Source organism: Puntigrus tetrazona, chromosome 13 (genome assembly GCF_018831695.1).
Source record: "Puntigrus tetrazona isolate hp1 chromosome 13, ASM1883169v1, whole genome shotgun sequence".
Taxonomy (NCBI): Eukaryota; Metazoa; Chordata; class Actinopteri; order Cypriniformes; family Cyprinidae; genus Puntigrus; species Puntigrus tetrazona.
The window spans coordinates 14,314,977-14,339,158 of NC_056711.1; the positions used below are offsets into that span (position 1 = coordinate 14,314,977).

The following is a 24,182-nucleotide window of genomic DNA, read 5'->3' on the forward strand; positions in this document are numbered from 1 at the left end:
ACATACAATCAATGATTTAACATTAAAAATAATAATGCAGCTAACAGTCACTTGAATTATAATACAAATGTTTTCAGTTTATTATTTAAATTAATTTAGGAATATTTTTAAAAAATGCAATGTAATTGCTTCTTAATAATTGTTATTTAAATTATGCAAATATTGCAAAGATTTTAAACAAACAATAATTAAACGATTTGTCATTGCAAATCTGCACAAACTATGCGGGAAGGGAAATGACAGAAGGCCGTTCTATATTGCACCTAATCCAGTTTATTGAGCATAGAACTTTACAGATAACAACAATTCAGACACAATAGTAATAATAATAATACATTTCTTATACTGGGATTAATTTATGAAAAAATACAATTTACAATGGGTGAAATTTGCACTCACTGCACCCAAACATTCAATTGTTTGTTGAGCAAAAACCATCTGCTCAACAAACAGATAAAGTACAGCACCTGCCCGCCCCATATTTCAACCCCACCAGTGGGATTTTAAATATTTTTCTTAATGCAAAAGTACATCCTTTATGGTAAACTAATAGCCAATGCTTCAAGCAGCTACAATGTATGCTGTCTTGTTTAAAGTTCTCTCTTTTGGATTTGCAGCTCTACTCTTTAATATTGCAATATTTTCTCACATTGAACATAAGCAGCACCAGTTATTTGTTTAGCATTTGCGTTAGCTTGTGCGGATTTGAGGCAACAAAGGAGAAATAAAACGGAGAGAGAGATAAACAAAAACTTTATTCATTCTCATCTCTCCATAATACGTTACGCAAGGCTGTGAAAATGCCTGTGTGTGTATGTGTGCGTGTTTTTGCCCCAATTAGTGTTTTCTATTCTGTTTCGACAAACAGAAAGCCATTACCTCCTCACTGACACACATTCGGCTCATTCTGGCATTGTCTAATACGTCCCAACTGTGTGTTTGCTCATCCACTGTGAATGCAGAAGAATGGAAATATCGGGTTTGGGTCAGTTCAAGATAGGGTTTAGGATATGACATTAACTAAGGTGCAATATGCATGAGGAGGTTGTAATATTAGATATTTTACTCTAGTTTCTGTCCCCGTCTGCAGTTAAAAATCACCTTTATATGCAACAGAACATTTCTATGTAATGTAAAATGCATCCTCTAAGGTCTAACACATCAGTAACTTATGTCTAAGCTTAACTTCACACAGAGGATTTTATCATGAAACAACAGACAGACATCTGTTAATATCCAGTAATCTGGGAGTTCACATCCATGAGCACCTTTTCCATAAAAACAATGACAACATCAATAATAATAATCATATATAGAAAAAGTGTAAGAAAGAGAGAAGAAAATGATTCAAGAATTTTCAATATCAATTTACCTCACATACATCAGGGTCAGAGTTAAGGTTAGGGTTAAGTTAGCGTTTAGTTAACCCTAACCCTCGCACATATCGGGTCAGTTTACATTTCAGAACTCAGACCTTGTTAAAATGTATTAATGACTGTCAGCAGCAATTCCCCCGCCAAGTACTCACAGCTGAATCCACGTGCACTTCTCTGTGCGTGTGTGTACGTATGTATAGAAGTGTAATGTAATGCCTCTTCAGCAGACGGAGCCTGCAGCTTCAGATTCTCCGGGTGTATAAAAATCAGGAATAGGCAGCCCAGAATGAAGAGTCACCTATGAAAAGAAATATTGCTCATATAAGCCTTTTGTGAAAGTTAGTGTTTCAGTACAAAAAGGTTTTTAACAATTCTCGGAAATCATGCTTTTCACTGCATTTCAATTAATCACAATCAACATGCAGTTGGGTCATTCTGATTGGGTGAAAAAAACCAACACAGTAAGGGCCGACTTATCTGTTTTTGCAAATAAACTCTTCATATATACTTTACATATAGCGTTAAAGGATATGATACACCAGAATTCTTGCAGTGAATTAATACACATTGAAAAGTGTCCTTGAGCACTGGAAAGGTGTTATATAAATGAAATGTATTATGGTTGAAATGATTGTAATACCTGAACGTTGCGGTTGAGGCTGATGGCCGGGTAGTACATGCCCTCCAGTGTGTTGAAGGCTACTGGTCCCTGTTGCTCATCATTTATCAAAAACAACAGAATCCCACGAGAGAAATCCAGCAGCACACCCACAGTCGCTCCTTTACTTATTCCTCCATCCGTACTGAGAGAGCGAGAAAAGAAAGAGAGAATAAATCAAAGATGATGCAAATAGAGTGCAATGTTTGACTCAGTGAACACATATCAAACACGAAACTATCATTTTTTATTTAACATTTGTGTGCCGTGTGAGCATTTCCTTTAAATATATTATAGCCTGTTAGCCTGCTGTTAGCTTTGACCTTTCCTCTGCATGTGAATAATAAAAGCCAGCAGCAGGTGGCAGTAATGCATCACATTTTTAAATTGACTAGTACTTGACTAGTTTTGCTAATTTCCGCCACAAATGAACTACCAGCCCTATCTTTTCATCGTATGGATTCAAGCATTGAAAGTCAAGCATATGTCAGCAGACGTGAACATGCGCCTTAATTAACAAGCAGAGAGTGTTTCAGATATGTTTGGAGCCTTAGGGCTGTCGCTCAGACAGGTGAGATTTCTCAGAACACCCATTTCAGTGATATCCCTCAAATATTATGGAAATATTTTGCGTGCTGATTCACACCCATGGCACCTTAGAAATAATGTTCAGATTCTACCACACCATCCAAGCAAAGGTGAATAAGACAGTGAAGGTGGGAGAGTATGAAAGACAAAACGAATGAAAACAATAAAGCATATTGTTCACTGTGACTATGTGGGTGAAGGTGTTATATCTATATTGCCAGCTGATGGTGTGATTTATGAAACTGTAACAACAGTGTTGTATTTGCAATCTCCAGAGAAATGCTTGACTTTTGAAATGTCAGTGGGTGTATTTTCTGTTTTGACAGAAAATCACGTTTGCTGGATTCTTCTATGTCCGCATCTTGTCACAACATTGCCAATAAATATTTGTTGAAATTTCACAAATATGTATTTTAAACAGAGTTTATGAGTCATTATGTGACTAAGATTTAATGACACATTTATTTATTAAAATTTGCTTTATTCATTGTTTCATCTAACATATGAATAGCAATAGTAAATGTCTGATAAGGTGCTTCATCTGGATTTTTTCCCAAATTATTTCTATAATTTTATAATATAATATAATATAATATAATATAATATAATATAATATAATATAATATAATATAATATAATTTAATATAATATATTTGAATATATTATATTATATTACAATATAATATAATATACAGAGCTATAGGCTCTGCTGTAAACATTTTGTAATATATAATAAAATATAATACGTTTGAAAAAGCAATCTATATCTACACTCATTTTTACACAAAGTTGTAAATATAGAATTACTGGAGTATGATTTATTATAAAATAAATAAATGCTATTACAGTTTTTATATTTCAAAATGTCACATTTAATTACTTGTTAATTACATGTTACTTGCTGCTTCTTTGTAACTGTTTGTGAAATTTATTAGCAGTTTCTGAGTGAAAATTGTTTCTACAGCATGTTTTTCAATGTATGAGCTGAATCATACACTCATTGTTAACTAAATTTAGATTATGTTTAATTGGCAGTGCTCTTGCATAAGCAATATCATGAGTAATACCATGATATATAGAAATGTAATTGTTTGAGATTCTCATGTTTCTCATATTCTCATACTCATCATTTAATCGAGAAGTTGCAAAACAAACATGAACACAGAGACAAATGTATTCATACCGGTTGGTGTGTGAGTTGTTATGCATGAACCAGGAGCGGTTGTTGTCCACATACATGGCCCAGGCTTTATCGTCCTTCCCCAGCATCACGTCCTTCAGGACATCGGCGCGGGCGACTCCAAACGCAGGGTCAGGGTGGTTGTCATAGCGATCGATGGTCATCTCCCAGTAGTGCACGCCACGAGAGAAGCCTGTGTTGCCCATCACAACGCGGTCGTCGTAACTGTTACACGTCACCGTGAGGTTGTCATTGGACAAGATGATGTCAGGGTGGGCCGACGCAGGGTCAAAGGTAAACCAGGCAACTGCAGAAACAGCACACACATACACACACGTACAGTCATGAAGGCTGCTTGAGCTTGATTTAGAGTAAGAATTAAAGTCCAGATGAGTTTAAGAACACAGAGACACTGCAAATCAAACTTGCAAACACGCACTGAATCTTTCACTCACATACACACGCACTCTCACACACACAAACAAACAAACATATTCAAGCAGACAAGAAAGAGTCTATGAGGTTAACTTAATGATGATGTTCAGACATTCATACCTGCTGCCAGAGTTTTACTACCATATGAAGGCAGACTCACTGAAATCAAGAGAAAGAGGGGAAAAGAGCGAGAGAAGGTTGGAGAGATAAAGAAAAGTGGATAAGGCAGAGAAATGCAGAGGACAGAAAATGCAGAGGGGTGGAAGGAGAGAAAAAAAAGAAAGTAACAGAATTGGGTACTGAAAGAGAGGAAGGAAAGCAGCAGATCAGGGAAGCTGGACTTATTCAGCGCTTACAAGTGATAAAATACTATAGAGCGTTAGTACAGTTAACAGCACAATGATGTTCAGTTATATTAGTAACATACAATTAGACACACAATGGTGTTAAACCTCCACAGCAGACTTTCAGTGTGACGTCACTGGCACTTTCCATTAATAGGGTACAAAAAAGAGGGTGATTTTTTTTTCATTAAATGTTTAATGCTCAAATTTCAGGAGGTCAAACTAAATATTATAATATTGATTTTCTATTTATTTTAAACGATGACTTTGCAACAATGTGTGCAATTTGCATTAAGTTGTAAAGTCTAACATGTTAAAATAGTCAGAAAAATGCAATGTAAGAATATAATAAAAATATAATACTATAATATAATATAAAATTAAATTGATTCTTTTTAGAAATCCTATACATGTAGGTGATGATATTTATATGGAAAAATGTTAGATTTTTTTGTGACACTATTTTGACATTACTAAAAAAAGTCTGCTGTATTATTTTGCACTGACATGCTCAAGCTTCCCTGTGGATTAAGAGTGACAGCAGTCAAAAGTAAGTTGTGTGTGTGTGTGTGTGTGTGTGTGTGTGTGTGCAACAGTGAGGTGGCATCTCTTACTCTCTGATGTCTGCATGACAAGCGTTTTGCTGTACTGGCCGACTCCACTGGAGTTAAACGCTTTAACACGTGATTTGTAAGTGCTGTTGAAGTGCAGACCATCCACTGTGCAGATCATCTCTATGCCAACATACACCTCCTGCAAAATACACACTTCAGTTAGTAAGCACACAAGGTTATCAATCTGTGTTTTTAATGGACATTTATGATACTGCCTACTTTATATTGCACATTATATGCTGCAAACTACATTCTTAAACAAAATACATGACACAGTATACGTTTTATGTTTGAAATTTGTTCAGCTGGCAAACATTACTGTTGTAAATAGCATTATGACAAACAAACTCTATGAAAGTCTAAAGTCTATGGCTAGAATCTGAATAAAGTACTACCATACTATTCTTACTATTACTGTAGTGAAAATAGCGTGCTACATCAAATTCACGTACTTTTCAAAACACACTTATTTACATCAAAATGTGGACAAACTGTATGCAGAAATAGTAGAATGTATATACTATGTTTACTGTATTTCTGCATGTAGCAGACATATTTTACATAGTATGTACATTTTCTATATGCTGATGAATATCTTGGGAAAAACACAATGATACCGTTGCTAAAAATCTACCCGAAAATGGAGCAAATATGAGAACACATGAACCTGGCTTTCTAAAATAAGAGCTTGGCCTGTTTAGAGGATAGTTAAGTGTGTGTGTGTAGGTTACAATGTGTGTGTCTGAGTGTATTTCAATGGTAATGTGTAAATGTGAGTGTGTATGTGTGGCTATATATGGTATAAGTGTATTAGTTTAATCTCATGGGGTTGATTTCAGATCATAACACTCAAGTCAAATCATTACTCAAGGGGGTTGTTCTAATTCTTATTTGAACATTAAATTGATCAAAAGTGATAGTATAGACTTTCACTGTATGATGTTAGAATAGGTCTGTTTCAAATACAGCATGTTCTATTCTTCTGAACTGTCTTATTACTAAAAAGTGCTTCACACAAAAATATTAAACAGCATAACATACAATTTTTTTAATATATTTAAATAAGAAAAGTTATTTGAAATTGTAATAAAATCAAATAAATATTTTTAATCAAATAAATGCAGCCTTGATGAGTACAATAAACCTCCTGTAAAACACTTTATATGCTAGTCACATGAAATGTAATTACAAGCGACCATTTGTGATGTAAAGAGTAAACAGTGAGTGACAGAGGTTGTGTGTGTGTGCATGCATGCATTTGTGATCGTATAAGTGTGAGTTTGTGAGCGCAGTGGTCCTCTAATATATAAATAGACTCCTGCAGTGAAAGGCATGAATCATCTTAAGACTCAGGCATTTTGCGGCAAATGTGAGATGAGACACCATGTTTGTGGTCTTGACTTGAGCTAATAAAAAAATACATGCATGTACCTCGTAACTCACTCACTGAACGTCACTCATTCTGACTACTCACAGCCAAATTAACAATACAATGCACACTGACATCAGATCAGTGTGTGCTTCCATGCGTATATATATAGTCAGCTGAGCAGAATCCTCATGCAGTGTTTTCTGCTTCGAGGAAGAAAAAAATGATAATGTATGGTCTCTGCAGGATTCCATTCGCTTGAAATAGTGATTATTATCAAGATTTTGCGAAAAGTTAAAATGTGTGTACTAGTCTAAGATGCAGTACGTTCTACCATAAATTTAATCAGTGCTGTGTAATTCCACACATGTTTTTTCACAGCTTTAGTTTCATACTCACAATTAATGCGTGGAGTTCAAATGCTGGTCGTTTAATGCAGCTTCAATTTATGAAATATTAAGCTTTTCAAGCCCAACACTTTTCTGCATTCAGATCAGAAATGTTTTTGATGTGTATCCAGAAGCAACATGCCCACTCAAGCTCAGAACTGTCTGATATCAGGACAATCTGATCAATAAGAATCAAATAATTCCCATTCATCTTAATTGCAATACAGCAACTTCAGAATGAGAGTTGCTTTTATAATTTTTTTCATTTAGATTAATAATTTTTGAAAGAAGTATGTAAAGCTCACCAAGGAGAACCATTTATTTACATTTATTTTAAAATATATTCAAACAGGATACTATATTTTTTTAATATTTTAAATTTTTCATAAAATAAATGCAGTCTTGGTGAGCATGAGACACTTTTCGTGCTTTTTGAACATTAAAAAAATATATTAATGCATATATAATCATGAGAATGCAATAGAACAAAAGGCTTCACAGTTTATGTGACACTCACTCGGAACTGGCCTCCATTCCCATCATCCAGTTCTAAAATGTAGCCATCCACAGCTATGGTAGAGAGAGGTGGCTGTTTCCATGACAGAGTAGCACTGTTGGTTTGAGTACAGCACTCCTCTAACTGAAGAATAGGAGCAGCTGGAACTAAACATACACGCAAAGCCACAAACAAAGACAGACGGGGTTATTTTGGGTCCAGTGTTCGGTCTTACTTTGTCATTAAGGAAAGCCATACAAAAAAGAAGAAACGCCCACTCACACACACACACACACACACACACAGACTCACCCTTCATCTGGACGAAGTCTAACTGGTGTATGGTCTGCAGCAGGGGTCCACTGTCCAGCGTCAGGTCAAAGTCACTGCTCATGCGAGGGGTCAGAGAGCCCTTCCCCCATTGATTCTCTGTCATATGGACCCGTCTGATCAGAGCATCTGAGATCTAGACACACACACACACACAAACTGTGATTCTGAATATATTACACGGCATTAAGTCAAATTAATGAAGTGTTGCCATTATGTAAATGCATGACCTTCTGTTAATTTAATAAGAATCCTCGGAGCAAGAAACATTTTGTAATCGGAAAAGTTTTGGAAGGCAAAGTGTCATTAAGCAAGAGTTTTACAGGATCACCCACACTTTTTACCCAATATATTTCTATGACCTTTCCATGCCCTTTCCACATTTGTATATCAGCTTTTTAAATCTTAGTGAATTACAAAAATCTTCACTATGGTCCACAACAGACCAACACTCACAAAGATCAATATAATATCACCTAGTATAGATTTGGCAGTCAATTATTTTTTATGTTATGTTTGATACATGGTTAAACATAAAAAACTAATTAAAAATTAAAAAGTGAATTATATAATACAATTAAATTCTTATAACTATAGAGTATAAAATAAATTAAATTCAAAATACTTTTAAAAATATGCAAGTGATTTTTAAACTAGATATGAAATATCTAGTTTAAAACTAGACATTTTTTAAAACTAGATATGAAATAATGGCTGATGACTATTATTTTAATAATTTTAAAATTTAATTATCTATCATATTATTATTCCATTATTTTTTATAATAGTTTGTTTTTCGATTATAAAACACTATTTACATTTTAAAAATGCTTTTAAAATATCACAGGTTAAGTTTGGCATCACAAAATTAGAATTTTAGTAATTATTAGCGTTTTTAATAATTAACTTAAATAAGTGCTATCTAAATAAAAGGTAATACAAATAAAATAAAAACTGATGAAATGAGCATGCAAACTGGTCAACACAGAAAAAGATGGCACCAATCTGTTTCACCCTTAACATCTAACAAATGCAATATGTTAGAGCAGAGTAAAGGTTGAGAAAAGCATGTTGATGAAGAACTGATAAGAATTTCTGAGAAGCGGTTCAGTCTTTGGAAATCCAATTTGCTTTACATCAAACTGATTTTGATCTTGGTACACCCTTAAAACAGATCTCATGCATTCCCATCCATCCCATCCAAGTTTGATCTTTCTCTGGTGGATAAACATCCTAACTTTCCAGCCCATGTCAGCAAATGAGGTTCATTAGTGCGATATTAAAAGGGTCAAGGACCTGCAGAAAGCCACTGGGATCATTTTCTTTGATAACTTCCAGACAGTATTCCATTAGTCCTGTGGTTTGCCTCAACTTCACCGTGCAGTGGGATATCTGATCACGAACCACCTGAGACAAAAAGGAGATAAAGAAGCAGAAAGAAAGAGAAAGAGAATGAATTAACGATAACTGTGCTGTGTCTGGGTTGCTAGGCAACAGCAGGACCAATAGTCTGCATCCTCTCTGAGCGCAAAACACATCACTGACCTTATACAAAAAACATTTTAAAATCCATTTGCACTTCATGACTGCATATTTCAATGGATGAATGTGTCAGTGTATGCTTTTACAAATTCTACTTAAACCCAGTGGCTACATCTCTTTTATTTTGACACGCAAGTACCCGCTAATACACACACATGTGGAGGTAGACCGTCTCAGAGAGCATACAACCGCATTGAATGATTCAAACACAAAACACTTCACATGAGAGCAATTCAAATAGAAACAGTATGAGACAGAACCAGACAGAACTGAAGAAATGCAGTCTCATTTCGCAGAGCCACTGGTCAAAACTAGAACCCCAACATCTTTGTAACCATGGGAACAGGCCTGTGGCACCATGGAGACAAGAAGGGAGAATAGGCCGATATAAGATGCCAGCAAAAAAAAAAAAAATCTTACATACTACTAAAAGCAGGGGAAACCAGGACAATTTTAACAGTATTATATTTCCCTTCATGACTCACAGACAAATATATGTGTCATCTTTCAATGTAAGAAAAATTTATATGCGCCAAAGTAACAGTATGCCTTAAAATGCATTAATGATGCATTTATTTCTTACACACAGTATTAATGTATAATATCAAGCATAGTATTAGTTCTGGCAAGTCACATTCGTCAAGCTTGCATCAGCAGACTCTCAGCCTGACCACCACCTACCTATAGGAATACAACACCTATCAAAGCATCCATATATTAGGCCCGTCAGTATTATCAACAGTTTTCGCTAAGCTTAATAGCTAATTACCTCCTCCATCCCCAACTCCTTCTCTGTAATTCAAGATCCAACCTTCTGATTCTCCTTTGAATCAGACCAATTCTAAAATACTTTAACGATATCTGCAATACTTCTGTTGGTTCTGTTCTGTTTACTCTGGGGTGTTATCACTATTCTCCCTGCTGTCCTTAATGGATGCACAAGGAGTTTCTGCCCAGAACAGAACCATACCGCCAATCCAAACTGTATGCTAAGTGTCAATCATCTCAGACAAAAGTGGTCCTGACAGAACTGGAGTTTTGTGGATTATTTTGATGTTTTTATCAGCTGTTTGGGCTTCATTTTAACGGCACCCATTCATAACAGACGATCCATATGATGAGCATGAAGTAATTTAATGTGGTGATGCAATAATTGGTGATCCAAGATAAATTTAGATAGATAAACTGATCGTACTAGTCATGGACCCTAAGGAACGTCGTTGTGAATCGACATTTTCTTCCCCATTAATTTCAAAGGTCAAAGCAAGAGCCAACTTTTAACGCTTTGTTGCTGCAGCTGTTGCTATCGCAAACAAAAGGCGCTCTCTGCTGCTTTTTTTGTAAATGCAAGCATTTTATTTTTCTAAAAAAGCACTCTTGTCAACTTTTTCTTGTCAGAAAAGACACCAAGTATGAACACGGCCTAAGGGTACATACATTTGAGCATTTTTTTTTTTTTTTGGTGAACTTGAAATGGTAAGCAATAAAATCACCTCAAAAATACAACTGAACTTTTACATTTGGATGCATTTTAATCTGGAAATATCATTTATCATTTTCTCAGGGCTGTTTAAAATCACACTGATTTTATGTTTCTTTACTTGCCATTTCACAGCTGCATTTCAACTAAAGAGAACTGCGGCACACTAACTATAGATGCAGTCTTACTGGAGCAGCCTGGATTCAGTCTTATTCAAGGACACAATGACTTGAGGTTAAACCTAATATCTCTGTGTTAATAGCTCAGATTTTTAACCATTAAGCTGCGTTCCCCACGTGATAGAAAATCTTTTCATAAGGCATAGAAGCTTGGGCTACAAACAGGCTGCTTTGACACACCGACAATGGCTGCTGATTAGCCCTGCTGCCTGAAGCATGAAACTATTCTGAATCCAACTTTGGCAGAAAAGACATTTAATGCATTTTTAATGGGGAAATAGAAAACATCCTCAGTGCCCAGTCATCTGTTGCCCTAATACAGAAATGTGTGGAGATTTCCATGAATATTAGTTAACAAACTAAACAATACGTTAAATTCCGTCATTTACCCTCGTGTTATTCTATAGTCTATCTCTAAGACGTTTTACTGATATGAAACACATATGAAGGTATTTTTGAGGAATTCAAAACATTTTATCTCTATTGAATTTGTTTACTTACATTCTTCAAAATATATTATTTTGTGTTCTGCAGAAGAAACTAAGTCTTAATGGTATTAAATAACATTTTAGGGGGACTGTATGTGCTTTCAATGCATTTTATTATAGCTTTACTCCTACAAAGCTACTGAAAAATGCAACTCGCAAAGGCTGCAATAAAAACTAAGTGTGTTAATCTAAGCTTTCACACCTGTAGTTCGGTTTATTTGGTCAGACCAAAGTAAAAAAGATTATACACTGTAGCTTTTTTTCAGCCTTCTCTGGTGTTGATCACGTGACAACATCCAAGACCACCTCTTCAAGAGGTCTTGGTGCTCTTGTTTAGTCCGCTTTTGGTGCGCACCCAACTGAACTAAATAAGGCAGGTGTGAAAGTACCATCACTTCTGTTAACACATACTAAAAAGCCTTAAAGTGATAGTCGCTAAACCTCCAATTAAGAAATCAAAAGGACTAGCGTGATTTGGGTAATTAGCACCAGATCCATTTTTTCCATCCTTTCCTTTATCTCCAAAAGAATACAGAGAGCTGTCATTTTGCTTTTGTTTTTTTACATTTTTTTAATGAGCTCCTAAAAACGGAATGGGCCCAATAAATGAGGTGTGAATGGTTGTGTCCGAAAGCCTAGGCAGCTAGACACTGAAGGCCAGCATGTTTGCAGAAAGGCACATTATGAAACTGATTTCAGACAAGGCTTTTAAGGCAGCGTAATGATCTACGACAAAATACAACAACTAAACGAATGTTTGATTACTATTCAGAGGTCAACTTTCAACTTTCAGAGGTCATTTTTTCTGTCACGGAATGGAACGCACAGAATTGTGGGATATCAAAGGACAGCGAAGGATACATCTATGCTGCCTTCAAAATTCAGGCCGAAGAAAGTGAAATGAAGCAGAATTTGAATTCAAATGAGCCTTGATGTCTTCCTGTCTTGGAATGCTTCCTCAGAAAGCAGCGTTTTAGAGCTTTTGTACGCAGCCAATGTTAGACATGCATGTAGAGGAACATTTAATTTCTTAAATGACTCACATGTATCTAGAAACAGCAGGCTGGATAATTGGTTTATGCTTTTAAACATCTTGTTGCATTATAGACCTAATGATATTGCATACATGTCCCTGCTGCCCAACAGTTTTCCACTTCACTCTAAAATATGGCTCAATAATGTATAGGAATTACCTGTATTGATATTTCACATGCATTTTAGCTGTATTCTGAGTTACATATTGTGATTTAGGATTAAACAAAATTTCTATAAACTATCCTGAGAGAATATTGATAGTTTCTTGTCATATGTATATAAATCAAATGCCATACTGTATTTATCTTAGAGACAAACTTCCACTGGATTGGGGATGGTTGGTGTGGTGGTGCTTACTGAGAGTTTGTGTTCATGTTCTTTGGTTACTCTGCTGAGAAGCTGAGCTTTCCTGCGGTTGAGAGCTTCAATCAGAGCATCACATTGGGCGACCAAACATGCCTCGAATTCAACTCCATTCTCCTGAAACACAGGCAGAGGAAAGAATTAGATCATTAAAGTTGATCGAGCACTGCACAGCTGTGTGTATGATTGCAGTGTGTGTCACTGTTGTACCTGTATGTGTTGGACCATATTTCTGAGCTGCACCAGGAACTCTTTGGCCTCTGTGGCCCGATCAGACAGAACATTCAGTGCTTGAGAGAGCTGTCCCTGGAAAGAACAAGACAGGAGCAGAGAGTGAAGTGAGAAGATATAGGAACTATATATAAAGAGCAATTGAACTTTGCTAATCTAATTTTACTAAAGCTTTAGTAATGCATGGGTTTAGGTTATGTGTGGACCTTTTTGGATAAACCAATTCCATAATTCTAACAACAGCCTTAATATTTAGAAAATAAAAAAATCCAGTTTCTGTCTGAAATATCAAATTCATTTTGTGAGTAATCTTTCTCTAAATAAATAAAATAATATTAATTAAAAAGGTTGCATTTTATGTTTTGGTAAAATACACTACTAAAATTATTATTATTTGATCATTTAAATTATACTTAATATATTTTAAAGTGTAATTTATTCCTATGATGATAAATATGAATTTTCAATAGCAATTACTCCAGCATTCAGTATCATGATTCCGATGTCGATTTGGTACTTTTTGTGGAAACCATGCAAATTTTCTATTATTTTATTTATACTTTTTTTGCCATTTTTTGTAACAGTCTTTACTGCTAGATGCTGATCATCTGAATGCATTTTAGCTGAATAAGTAATTGCTGAGTTTCTTACTGTCTCTAAACTTTTGAACAGTACTATCTATATACACTATGTAAATCTTGACATTTTTCTAGCATTTTATTAATAAACGGGGTTTTATTAGATTTAAGACATTAAGTAGAGATGCAATATTTCATTAAAATGACATTTAATAATTTTTTATCTTTACTATAATGTTTTTTTCATGTACACTTTGTATAACGCAGTTTAGCATTCTGTTGAATCTGCTGCAACAGGGAATCGGGGATGTACATGAAATGTGTTTATGCAAAAAAGTTGAGTTGAGCGAGGAAGTGACATAATTTGTGAGAGGTTAGTCATTAAATCTGTCATTTAAAGAGTGGGTGAGAAAATAGAAAGAGGAACGTGCGTACGTGTGCACGTCAGGCATAGTGAAAGGATGTTGCTTTAGAGTAGGAAAAATATCCCATTATAAATGTTCTCACATTGCTATGACAACCATCCGCCAAGAGACCTCCACTTTCATTTGTGGTCTGTTCTCAAACGAGGAACAAAAATGAGAGAACAAGGAATGAAACAAAGTGCTCCAAATCTCCAATTCTGTGTCCTACTTAGTATATCACAGTCATACACACTACAGCATTTCGCTCTAGAACCATATGAGAGCCTAACACACTAAATGCCAGCACATTGCACACGATACACATACTAACATACTAGACATACTAAGAACTCAGCAGGTGCAGTGTTACAGAAACATCTTATCTTAAGTGTTTGCCCTATAAGTAAGAGCTGAAATCACTGTTAAACAGTTAAGACAGGATTCTGGAGTTCAGTTGGTTCTGTAATAAGGGCCCGGTTGCTACAGATTTAGTTAAATAGTTAAGGAAAGACACCACAGACTTGTGTTTTCTTTAACTGGTCAATTTTGAGATTTTGAGTTTCCACAGCATTTATCATTTCAGACTGGTTGAAAGAAAATATTCAAAACACACAGTTAAGAGTTTGCAAAATTCATTATTTTTAAGACCATTTGCTCAAAATTAGCTTTTCCTTACATACATCAAATTCTAAAGTTTTAATTCCATCTTTATTGTGGAGGTTTTCATAGAGGGGTTGTTCATATATCATTACATAAAATTCTAATTAAAAATAAAATTGAGAGAATGTAAAAACCCTTAATTTCAGTGTTATCAATAAAATGACATAACAATTGTGAACCTAGCTTCATCCAGTGCTCAGATTTTTTAATTCTGAAAACTATATGAAAAGGTACTACCTAAAGTACTTTCAAAAGTGGTGAAATCTATTCATCAATCTATCAATTTAACGCATTCCCCTGTGCTCTCTTTCCTTAGTCTTGCCAATAAATAAAGGTTTTATCACCGTAAAAGAGTTATTTTCTTATATCACAATGTTACACACTAGAATACCACAAAGAGCCCACCATTACACACTACGCACTACTACTAGTTTGGTCATGCAATAGAATATCTGTTGTTTACTATTTAATGAATAAAAATATTAAAAATGGAATATTCTGCACAGTTGCAAAAAGCAGTAATAAACTCCCTTCAAGTAAAAAGACTTTCAGAGCATCACAACATCACAGGCCCCATTTTCTGTTTGCTGTGTATGTAGCACGAAAAGATAGATGGAGAAATGGAGAAAAAGAGAAGCATATGGTGCCCTGAGGCTAGCAAAACTACAATCTGTTTAGTGAATGACGAGCAAGTGTCTGCAGTGCGGAAAGAGGCCATTTTCCTCTGATATGAGGCCAGCTCGCCAGTGTTTAGTGAAACAGCTACATATGGGACCGTAGTAGAGGACACTGATCCAAGATCTGATCTCTGTGTGTGTGTGTGTGTCCCAGGTGCTAAAAGGGGGAAGCCATATTTGGGTCTGCCGTGATGCTGCTGCTGTCCCAGTTCAAACTAATATTATGCAGCCACAACATCAGACATGGAGCACTGAACAGAGAATAATGTAACTGAACACACAAAATGACGCAGCTCAACACATGGAGTAAAGCAGTGCGGGGGTGGACACTGAATAGGAATGGTTTCTTTGTTGCCAGGTAACTTTTTCTGGCTGCACATGAAAATGTGGGTGAAAGAGGGGTGAATGTTAGTATACCACATATCAGAGGTCAAGCCAAAATGCTAAATAAAATGCAATCAAATGCCTGAAATGCATACTATTTTAATCATTTTCTTTGGTTTTTAATTAACAGACTTAAATCAAAGTAAGTTATTAGTCAATAATTGATATGCACAACTGTTCAAAAGTAAGATTTTTTTATGTTTTTGAACAAAGTCTCTTATGCTTACAAAGGCTGCATTTATTTTAATTTAAAAAATACAGTAAAAAAACTGTAATACTGAGAAATATTATTGCGATTCACAATAGCTGTTTCTATTTTAATACATCTTAAAAAGCCATTCATCCATTTTGAGCATCATTACTACAGTTTTCCGTGTCACACGATCCTTCAGAAAGGTTCTAAAGAAACATTTCTTATTATTATGTCAACAATTGTTGAGCAGCGTAATATTAAAATAAATAGCAGTACTGCTTTACGCATTGGTAATTTAAGGTTTCTTTTAAGAAGATAAAGCTCAGGAACAGCATCACAAAAAAATAATGTTTTAAAATACCTATAATTCAATAACACAAGCAAACCTCAAAATTAATGTCCATTTTCATATTATAGTCGTGGTGTATTAATTCACTTGTAGTATTTAAAATGTCTGCCTTTGGTTTTTATGTGTACATTTGAAAAAGTTGCCTATTTATCACTTATCAGCCATAATTATTATCCTATGACGTCACCCAAAATATTTAATATGGAAGCATCAGTAATGGTCTCACGCATAACTAATGCGTGAGCTGCGTTAAACCATGTACTTACTGATCCACCATCTCCTTCCCTGTTGATTGCTTGTGTTTAAAGTTTCTGAATAAATAAAACTGTCTCACTTTATTTACTTCTAAATTAAATCACAATTTATTAACTCACATAATGCATGCATGTTAGTACTAGGAGAGAGGGGGGGGGGCTCTTTCTTCATTCTTCACCTCTCCTATGGATACCGTCTTTTTCACAGACAGACATAGTAAATCAGCTCACTGCCTCACTGTATCATGTTGCTACAACAACAGGCCACAGCCAATGCAGTTTTACATGTTCCCTGAGGAATGCAGACACACACAGTTAACACGAGCAACCTGTACGGTCGAGTTCCCATCAACAGATATCTAGAAAGTAACCTAACCTCACAGGAACATTTATCGTCTATCAATACGTCAACAGCAAATGCGCACTGCATTTATGATTGTAGATGCTTGAAAACCCACACAAACATATTATCCGTCAGAAGGTCTGTCTTGAACACCTGGATTTAAATGACTTTGGTTGTTTTTTTTTGTTGAATCTAAGCTGGGCAGCTGGAGCGCAAGTGTTTTTCATTCGGCCTGAATCATGGCTGGTTGTGTCGTGCATTGTGTATTAATTAGACTGGTGGTGTCTCGGCCGTCACAGAGACAAGTCTTACCGCGCTACACATTTTATACCAAAAGCAAGAGGGCTCGGCTCACTGAAAAGGCAGATTTGAGCTGGTTTTAAAATGGATCAGGGCACTTTTGAGCTGGTCAGGCTGCGCACACCTAAAAACAAAGGTTCTTTATTGGCACCAATAAGGTGTAACAGAATCTTTCCACACCAAAGTTTCTATAGAGTGGGAAAGGATTCTTTACAAGATAAGAAAATAATGATTCTTTAAAGAACTGTTCACTCAAAGACACTTTGGGAAACCAAAAAATAATTATTCTATAAAATCACAACTTCTGATGGAACCTTTATTTTGTAGCAGGCCAGCTTGATGACCAGCTAAACCAACTGAAGACCAGTTTACCCAGACTGTGAGACATCCAGCACGGGTTGTCCATCTGTTAGCCCAGCTTAAACCAGGCTGTTTTCAAAATGCTTTTTTTTTTAAGTCATTGCAGTAGTAAACAACAATCTTAAGCAGTTTCCCCACCTTGTGGAGCTTCCACATGGCCCCCAGCGCTTTGACCTCATGAGTGGAGTGTTTGCCGTCCTCCAGACACTGGTAGCACACGGGGGTCTTACACTGGACGCAGTACATACTCAGGTTCTCCAGCTCATGCTCGGTGCAGGTGGAGATCTTCCGGGGGCTCGCGCGGCGGCTGATCCTGCCTTGCGCGGGAGGCACGAGCCGGTGTTTGGCCAGCGGACCCCGGGGCGGATGGCACCGCAGGCGGCACGGATCGCAGTAGAACACGTCGCACTGTTCGCACATGACTGTCGCCTCGCGGGGGCTCTTCTCGCACAGCTGACACTTGAGCGCGGCCGCTTTGCTCTGCTGATACCGGTCCACAACCCCCTCCAGGACACGGTTCTTGGGGAAGCCCCGGAGCCCCCGGTCGTCCAGTGTCAGGCTGCGGTGGCACTGCGGGCAGGTGAGGCAGGAGTTCCGGGGGACCGGCGGCAGGACGCCGGTGTGAGGCAGCAGGTGGTGTTGCGCCTGTGGCGGAGGAGGCACGGTAGGGGGGAAAACACGTACCCCGTTGGGGGACTTCTGGCACGGGGTTGTCGGTGCGCTCACGAACCCGCCGTAAGAGCCGTATCCGCTGTCCGCCTCGCTGTACAGACTCATCTTATCCAGGTCTAAGTAATCATAATCGGAGACGCCGGAGCCCGACGCGCGGCTGCTCTGCGGGGATTCGGCGTCGGGCGTCTGCACCAGGATGTTTCTCGCGCAGGCCAGGCAGATATTATGCGAGCACGGCAGGATGATCGGCTCGCGGAAAAACGAGCCGCACACCGGGCACTTTAACTCCTCTTCCATTTCGTCCATCTTGTCGTTCGATCCGGGTTCGGAGGCTCCCTGTAAACGAAAACGAAATATTCCCTCCGTATCGCAGCTCTGTACGTACGCGTCTCCTTCGCGTTCTCCGTCCTATGCACCGGAGGATAGAGGAGGGGGCGGTTTAAATTCGGTGGGCGTAGGCCAAACCCAACACTGATGCACGAGCGACAACAGCTACTGCATAAAATCGCTGTCAGTTTACGCGAAGAGCTCCAGGAGTCCAATCAAACTGGTGAAGCAAAGTATAGCAGAAGTGCTTGATGGATTTGAGACCCGGCCAATGTTTGTGGTAGTGCACCTGCTCTAACAGCGCGACTGATTTTCCTATCCAACAACCGCTTAAGGTGTGTTTGTGCAGGCTGCATCACAAGTCATTCAGCTCTAGTGTTTGACAGCAAAAAAACGTCGTAGCTGAAGGTGAAATGTTCTCTACTAATTGCTAACCGGTGATAATTTATCTAGGCAGAATTTCCATGGTAACCAAAAAGAGAGCAAATGGATATAAAAGGAATTTTTTGTCGATTCCGTCCGATATGGACTATGAGCCATTATTTGTTGCTATGGTTACCTCTCAACAAAAACGATATCTGTTCAGAAGAACTTGTTTGAAAACGCTGTATCGAAAAGGTGTAGATAATTTATGTACAATGTTTTTTTTTTAGAGTGACTTGATGAGCAGTTGCTATTTTCACCTTCCAACGCAGAAGCAATTCATTCTTAGACAAAATGTAATGGCAACTAAAAGACTTTCAGTTTTCAAATAGGTATTGAGTTTTCCAAAAGCCATTAGATTATGTTTGATTATTTTTGTTTAGTTTTTTGTTCTCTGTGCCTTAAGTTGACCAACTCATAGTAGAATTGTCACAGTTTTATAGCTGTATATAATAATGATGTTGATGTTTAAGACAGTAAGGTAATACTGTGTTTTAGAATAATCCGGATGATGTTTGTCGGCTGCTATTGATTTGACCAAATTTTTGACCTCTGTGTTGTATTGTGTCATGTGTTTTTAGACACGTGTGAGCATCTGAAACGTGAGTGCTAGTAGAGGAGTGCAGGAGAGTGTGTGTGGGTGTATTGAGGTTGTTGTAGAGAGTGTGTGTGTGTGTGTGTGTGTGTGTGTTAGAAGGCCTGTGATTGAGTGCCATGTGAATTTTGTCCATGTGCCACTCTCGTGAGTATCTGTGTGAGAGAGACTTGGTGGGGGGGAAATTAATTGCTTAATCATTTTTATTCTTACTGCAGTAATTGGGTCACAGAGCAGGCTCTAAACTGGGGCCAGTAGTTATTGAGGATCTCAGAGCAGAGAGTCAGCCATATTTGCGTGACATTATTTGCGCGTCTTCAAGGAGATGCTTAGAACTTGACCTTCTTAACGCAAATGATTTCAACTGATGCATATGACACAATGCAACCAACATGCCTGCACTGCACACACATGTATAATTCCCTTTAATATTTAGAAAGTTAAATTTTATTTTTTATTATTATTTTTTTAAGTAATTTTGTTGTGTGTTTTGTCATTTTTAAATTAAGAAGAATAAGAAGTTTTTAATTGATTGTTATTTATTTATTTTACTTTAGTTAGTGTTAGTTATTTAGTATACTAAGTTAAACTAAATGAAAATAAAAAATGTTACCTTGGTAACAAGCTGAAAAAAAAAAGACTCTATTCTTCTTTCTTTTGGTATTTGTTATATGAATTATTTGTTGATAAAATGCTTAGATATTGTCTTCTTCAATCTTCAGAGCAAATAGGAGAAACATGTACGATGTTAATAAAAACAAAAACAAAAAACCCTCTTTTGACCTCTGACCAAACTGCGCTTTTCCTCAAGCTGCTGATCTCTAAATACCTGCAGGGACCGTGATTGTACTCGCAGCTGCACAGTAAACCTTCAACAGCTCTGCAACTGCTCTCTCTGGCTCTCGGCTTCAGCCTGTCCATCTGGAGCTGCTCTCGCTGAAGGAGGTAACGCCAAATCTTTTGAAAGATTTTAGAAACCTAAAATCTCCAGGCAGAAGGAGAAGGCGTCCAGAATTTGGACTATAAATTGGCTTGGTTTCAGTCCCTAGAGTACTCGTTCGACATCCTGGCTGCAGAGATTTTGCATCAAGTAGGAATCAATCAGACTGCTCTGTGTGTGGATTTAGTGTTAAGTTAATTTTTTTCTTCTGTCTTTGTGCACAAGCTGTTCATCATCCACAGTTATATAAAAGCTGTAATGCAATCTAATGAAGACAACCCGCATCCATAATAGCGTTTTTATGAGTGTGCCTGTCCATTAGCATATGTGTGTGGCAGTAGTTCACACAGAATGGAATTTATTTTTGGTAGGACTGAAAATGAACCCGCTCCTTCCATGATGCTGAGAGTAGGCAGCCCCTTGCATAACAGGTAAAAGCCAGTTTCAGATTGAGGATGAGAGGGAGAGGATGAAAAATAGAGGGGAAAGTAGATTTCTCTATCCACCTACTCCTATTCATGCTGTCTCCGGCGTTTTCTCTCCTCCCACGTGCATCCTGTCGTGTGTGTGTGTGTGTGTGTGTGTGCACAGACGTCAGTGAGAACTGTCACTGCGTAACACACCGTACATGGTGATAACCGGATGGAATGTGAGGATATTAGGAGAGGTGGACAGAGACTCTTTTAATTACATAAAAGTGAATTCATTTGAGATTTTTTTTATGCCAGGCTAAATGGGTTTAAGAACATTTTGCTAACTAGGTTTGGGGGTAATGCATTATGACATGGGTTACGTAATCAGATTACTTTTTCAAGTAGGCCTAGTTAACCCTCTGGGGTCTGAGGTGATTTTGGGGCCCTTGAGGTGTTTTTAAATGCCCTGACATTTGTGTTTCTTCTACTTATAACATAGTATTGGTGTAATTATTTTGTATTCAGCACAAACTGTGCTACAATATGTGAAAAAGATGGATGTACCTGTCCGCATTTTTTAGAAATGTTATGCATGGTTTGTACGTTTTGGGGAAAACGTAGCTGAAATAAGGCTATAAAACTCATACTCATAATAGTTCTGCATAAGATTGAACTAATCTAGTCTTGTAAGCTAGAATATTTATCCAAGATTATGTGAAAATAATTCTGCTTATTCATTCACAGAAAACAATACATTGAAAACACACACAGGAAACATTTACATTTAAATTGTTAAAGAAATATTTTGCAATTGAAGGCAGTGTATGCAGGGGAGTTATTAATATTCAGTGATTCTCACCTGAGGGACAAAGGGCCCTTCTCCTAACAATAGCCCACCAGTGACTGTGACTTAGAGACAGGTAAGAAAGAATGTGAGCAGACTGAAAAATGGCTTTTTAAAATGAGTTGTATTTTATTTACAACACAGTATAATTAAAACATACATACTGAAGGTCCAAGACACATTATTGAGCAGTCTGATCTAACCCCAGCGATGTGAACAGAATTTGAGTCCTTCCTAAAAACTGTGAAACATGTAAACCATGCCTTTGTTGCTTCTTTCCATGGATTCAAGAAAAAAATAACCATCATCGGTAGGTTGTACCAGTGGGCCCTGTTTGAAATTGTTTATATTGTAAATTCATTCTATTTATTTATTTGATCTGTGAATACTAATATAAAATAATACTTCACTGTAAAAATGAAATATACAGTTTAACCAAAATTTATTAAGACACCTTCAGATGTTCTCAAATTATCAGTTATTGGCTATAATTTAGAAAATGGTAATAAAACATGGCAAGAACTCAGAGCTAAACTGTATCAGAACAAATATATCTTGTATGTAAAACCAAAAATACAGACAACGGTTGATGAAAATATAAATAACTTTCAATACTTTGTTGAACAATTACCAAGCAATGCTTAATTTTGTTCGGTCTGTAAAAAGGTTGCATTAGAAATGAAAGAAAAACTATGTGGATTAATTCTTGTTAAAACTACAAAGTAATTCAGTCAAGAGCAGTAAGTGATTTTCTTTCGTTTATATTCTTGGATTAACATTAAGGACACCGGATAATTCTGTATTTGAGCGCTTTAAGGTGAAAAAAGTGGCAAGCCTTAAAACGTGCAAAATTATAAGCTTTTGTGACAAAGCAGTGGCCCGTCAACTGTCCTGAGCGTCTTTTAAGGTTGGCCTCAGTCAGTCGGTTGAGATCGCCAGGGCCCCCCCTCGGCTGTGGGCCCCTATAATCAACACCACCGTCCAAAAACTACATTTTACATCACAAACATCTGTCTGTCCAGAATTTATTCTCACTTACTATTCTTCATGCAATCCAGACTGGCAGCACAACTGAAATGTGTTTGAGATGCTCCCTCTACTGTACAGATGTGTATTTGGACTTCCTTAGGTCTGAGGCTTATTCGTTTTACTTTTGGTGTGAAAAATTACCTTTTTATTTTAAAACTCAAACAAGCAAGCCCAGCCCAAATTTAAAAACCAACACAAAGATAACCTAACTTTCCACAGAAATATCTAAAAAAAAATGTGTTACTGTGCTGGAAGCAATTATTGTTTTTGCTGTATCAAGCTCAGATACAGATTTGTTTTTAAATAATAAAATTCACCATTAAATAATAATTAATGGATTTTTAGAAATGCATAGTTTAGGCTAAAAATTATTTATATTTTTTTTACAGTTTTTTTTTTTTTTTTTTTTTTTTTTGTGTCCTTGGTTACCAAGGAAACAAAATTATCAGTGAAGAGCATGCTTGAGGTGAAATATGAGACATGATGTGTGAGGACACTTGACAATGTGTGAATGGAATATTTTTATTGCACGTCATTTCCAATGAGCTGTAATTTTGACAAATTATGCAAGTGTGAAAATTCAGGATGCATAAAACGCTAGCAAGAAGAATAAGTCCAAAATGTTTCAATATAATTTTAGTTCAGTATAATCACCGCTGGATGTTGTCAAACATATCTCATTACACAGGTGAAGGTTAATTATAAAACATTCACAGAGCAGACATAGACCTACTGATTTTTGATTAAATACGTGCAAAACACGTATTAGATGAAAAGAGCCATTTAAAAGCATATTATATTTAACTTTACTTACTCATCAAACATAATACTCTTCTTATTTTTTTTCATTGCTTTCATATTTTTGTGCTATTTTTAGCAACGTTAAAGTCCAGATGAACAACAACATGAGTTTAAACATTTCACCATAAATATTCATAACGCTTTCCTCAATAAATCAGTCTAAACAATCGCATCACAGCACATTTGCATTAACATGCTCACTGTGGCACAGCAATTATCACATCAGTGCTGTCATTAGCACTCATTTAGTGTCGGCAGAGAGTGAGTAATAACATCCTCTGAGGGTGTGTGTGCATTTCTGCCTCATTGTGTTTCTGTAGCAAACTTCCAAGCATTCTCTTTCTTATTGTTCTGTGCAAGCATGCACACACACACACACACACACACACACACACACACACACACACACAAGATCTCAGAGTTAAATAGTAAAAATCTATTAGTATAATGCTTAAAAACCTTGGCTTGTAAAAAGATAATTAACACAATAATGACTTCCGGGTTGCTTCAGGAAATGAGCAAACGAACCGAGTAAATGT

At 36.8% G+C, this 24,182-nt stretch overlaps 1 protein-coding gene across 7 annotated transcripts; it reads right to left on the reverse strand.

Moving 5' to 3' along the window:
* Positions 1-253: 253 nt before the first annotated feature.
* trim9 (tripartite motif containing 9) lies at positions 254-18,836 on the reverse strand. 7 transcript variants are annotated; one of them, XM_043256289.1, is made up of 12 exons: positions 17,738-18,836; positions 14,183-14,230; positions 13,077-13,172; positions 12,861-12,983; positions 9,076-9,186; positions 7,762-7,915; positions 7,471-7,616; positions 5,196-5,334; positions 4,358-4,396; positions 3,860-4,109; positions 2,017-2,179; positions 254-1,674 (listed from the first exon to the last, which is right to left on the reverse strand). In XM_043256289.1, the coding sequence occupies exons 1-12, from the start codon at positions 18,575-18,577 to the stop codon at positions 1,597-1,599; spliced, it is 2,187 nt and encodes a 728-aa protein (XP_043112224.1). In that variant the 5' UTR covers positions 18,578-18,836; the 3' UTR covers positions 254-1,596. The 7 variants fall into 7 exon arrangements, with proteins under 7 accessions (XP_043112224.1, XP_043112221.1, XP_043112227.1 ...); XM_043256286.1 differs by having other exon boundaries at positions 3,806-4,109; positions 17,738-18,829; XM_043256292.1 differs by lacking the exon at positions 4,358-4,396 and having other exon boundaries at positions 17,738-18,830.
* Between the last annotated feature and the right edge of the window lie 5,346 nt (positions 18,837-24,182).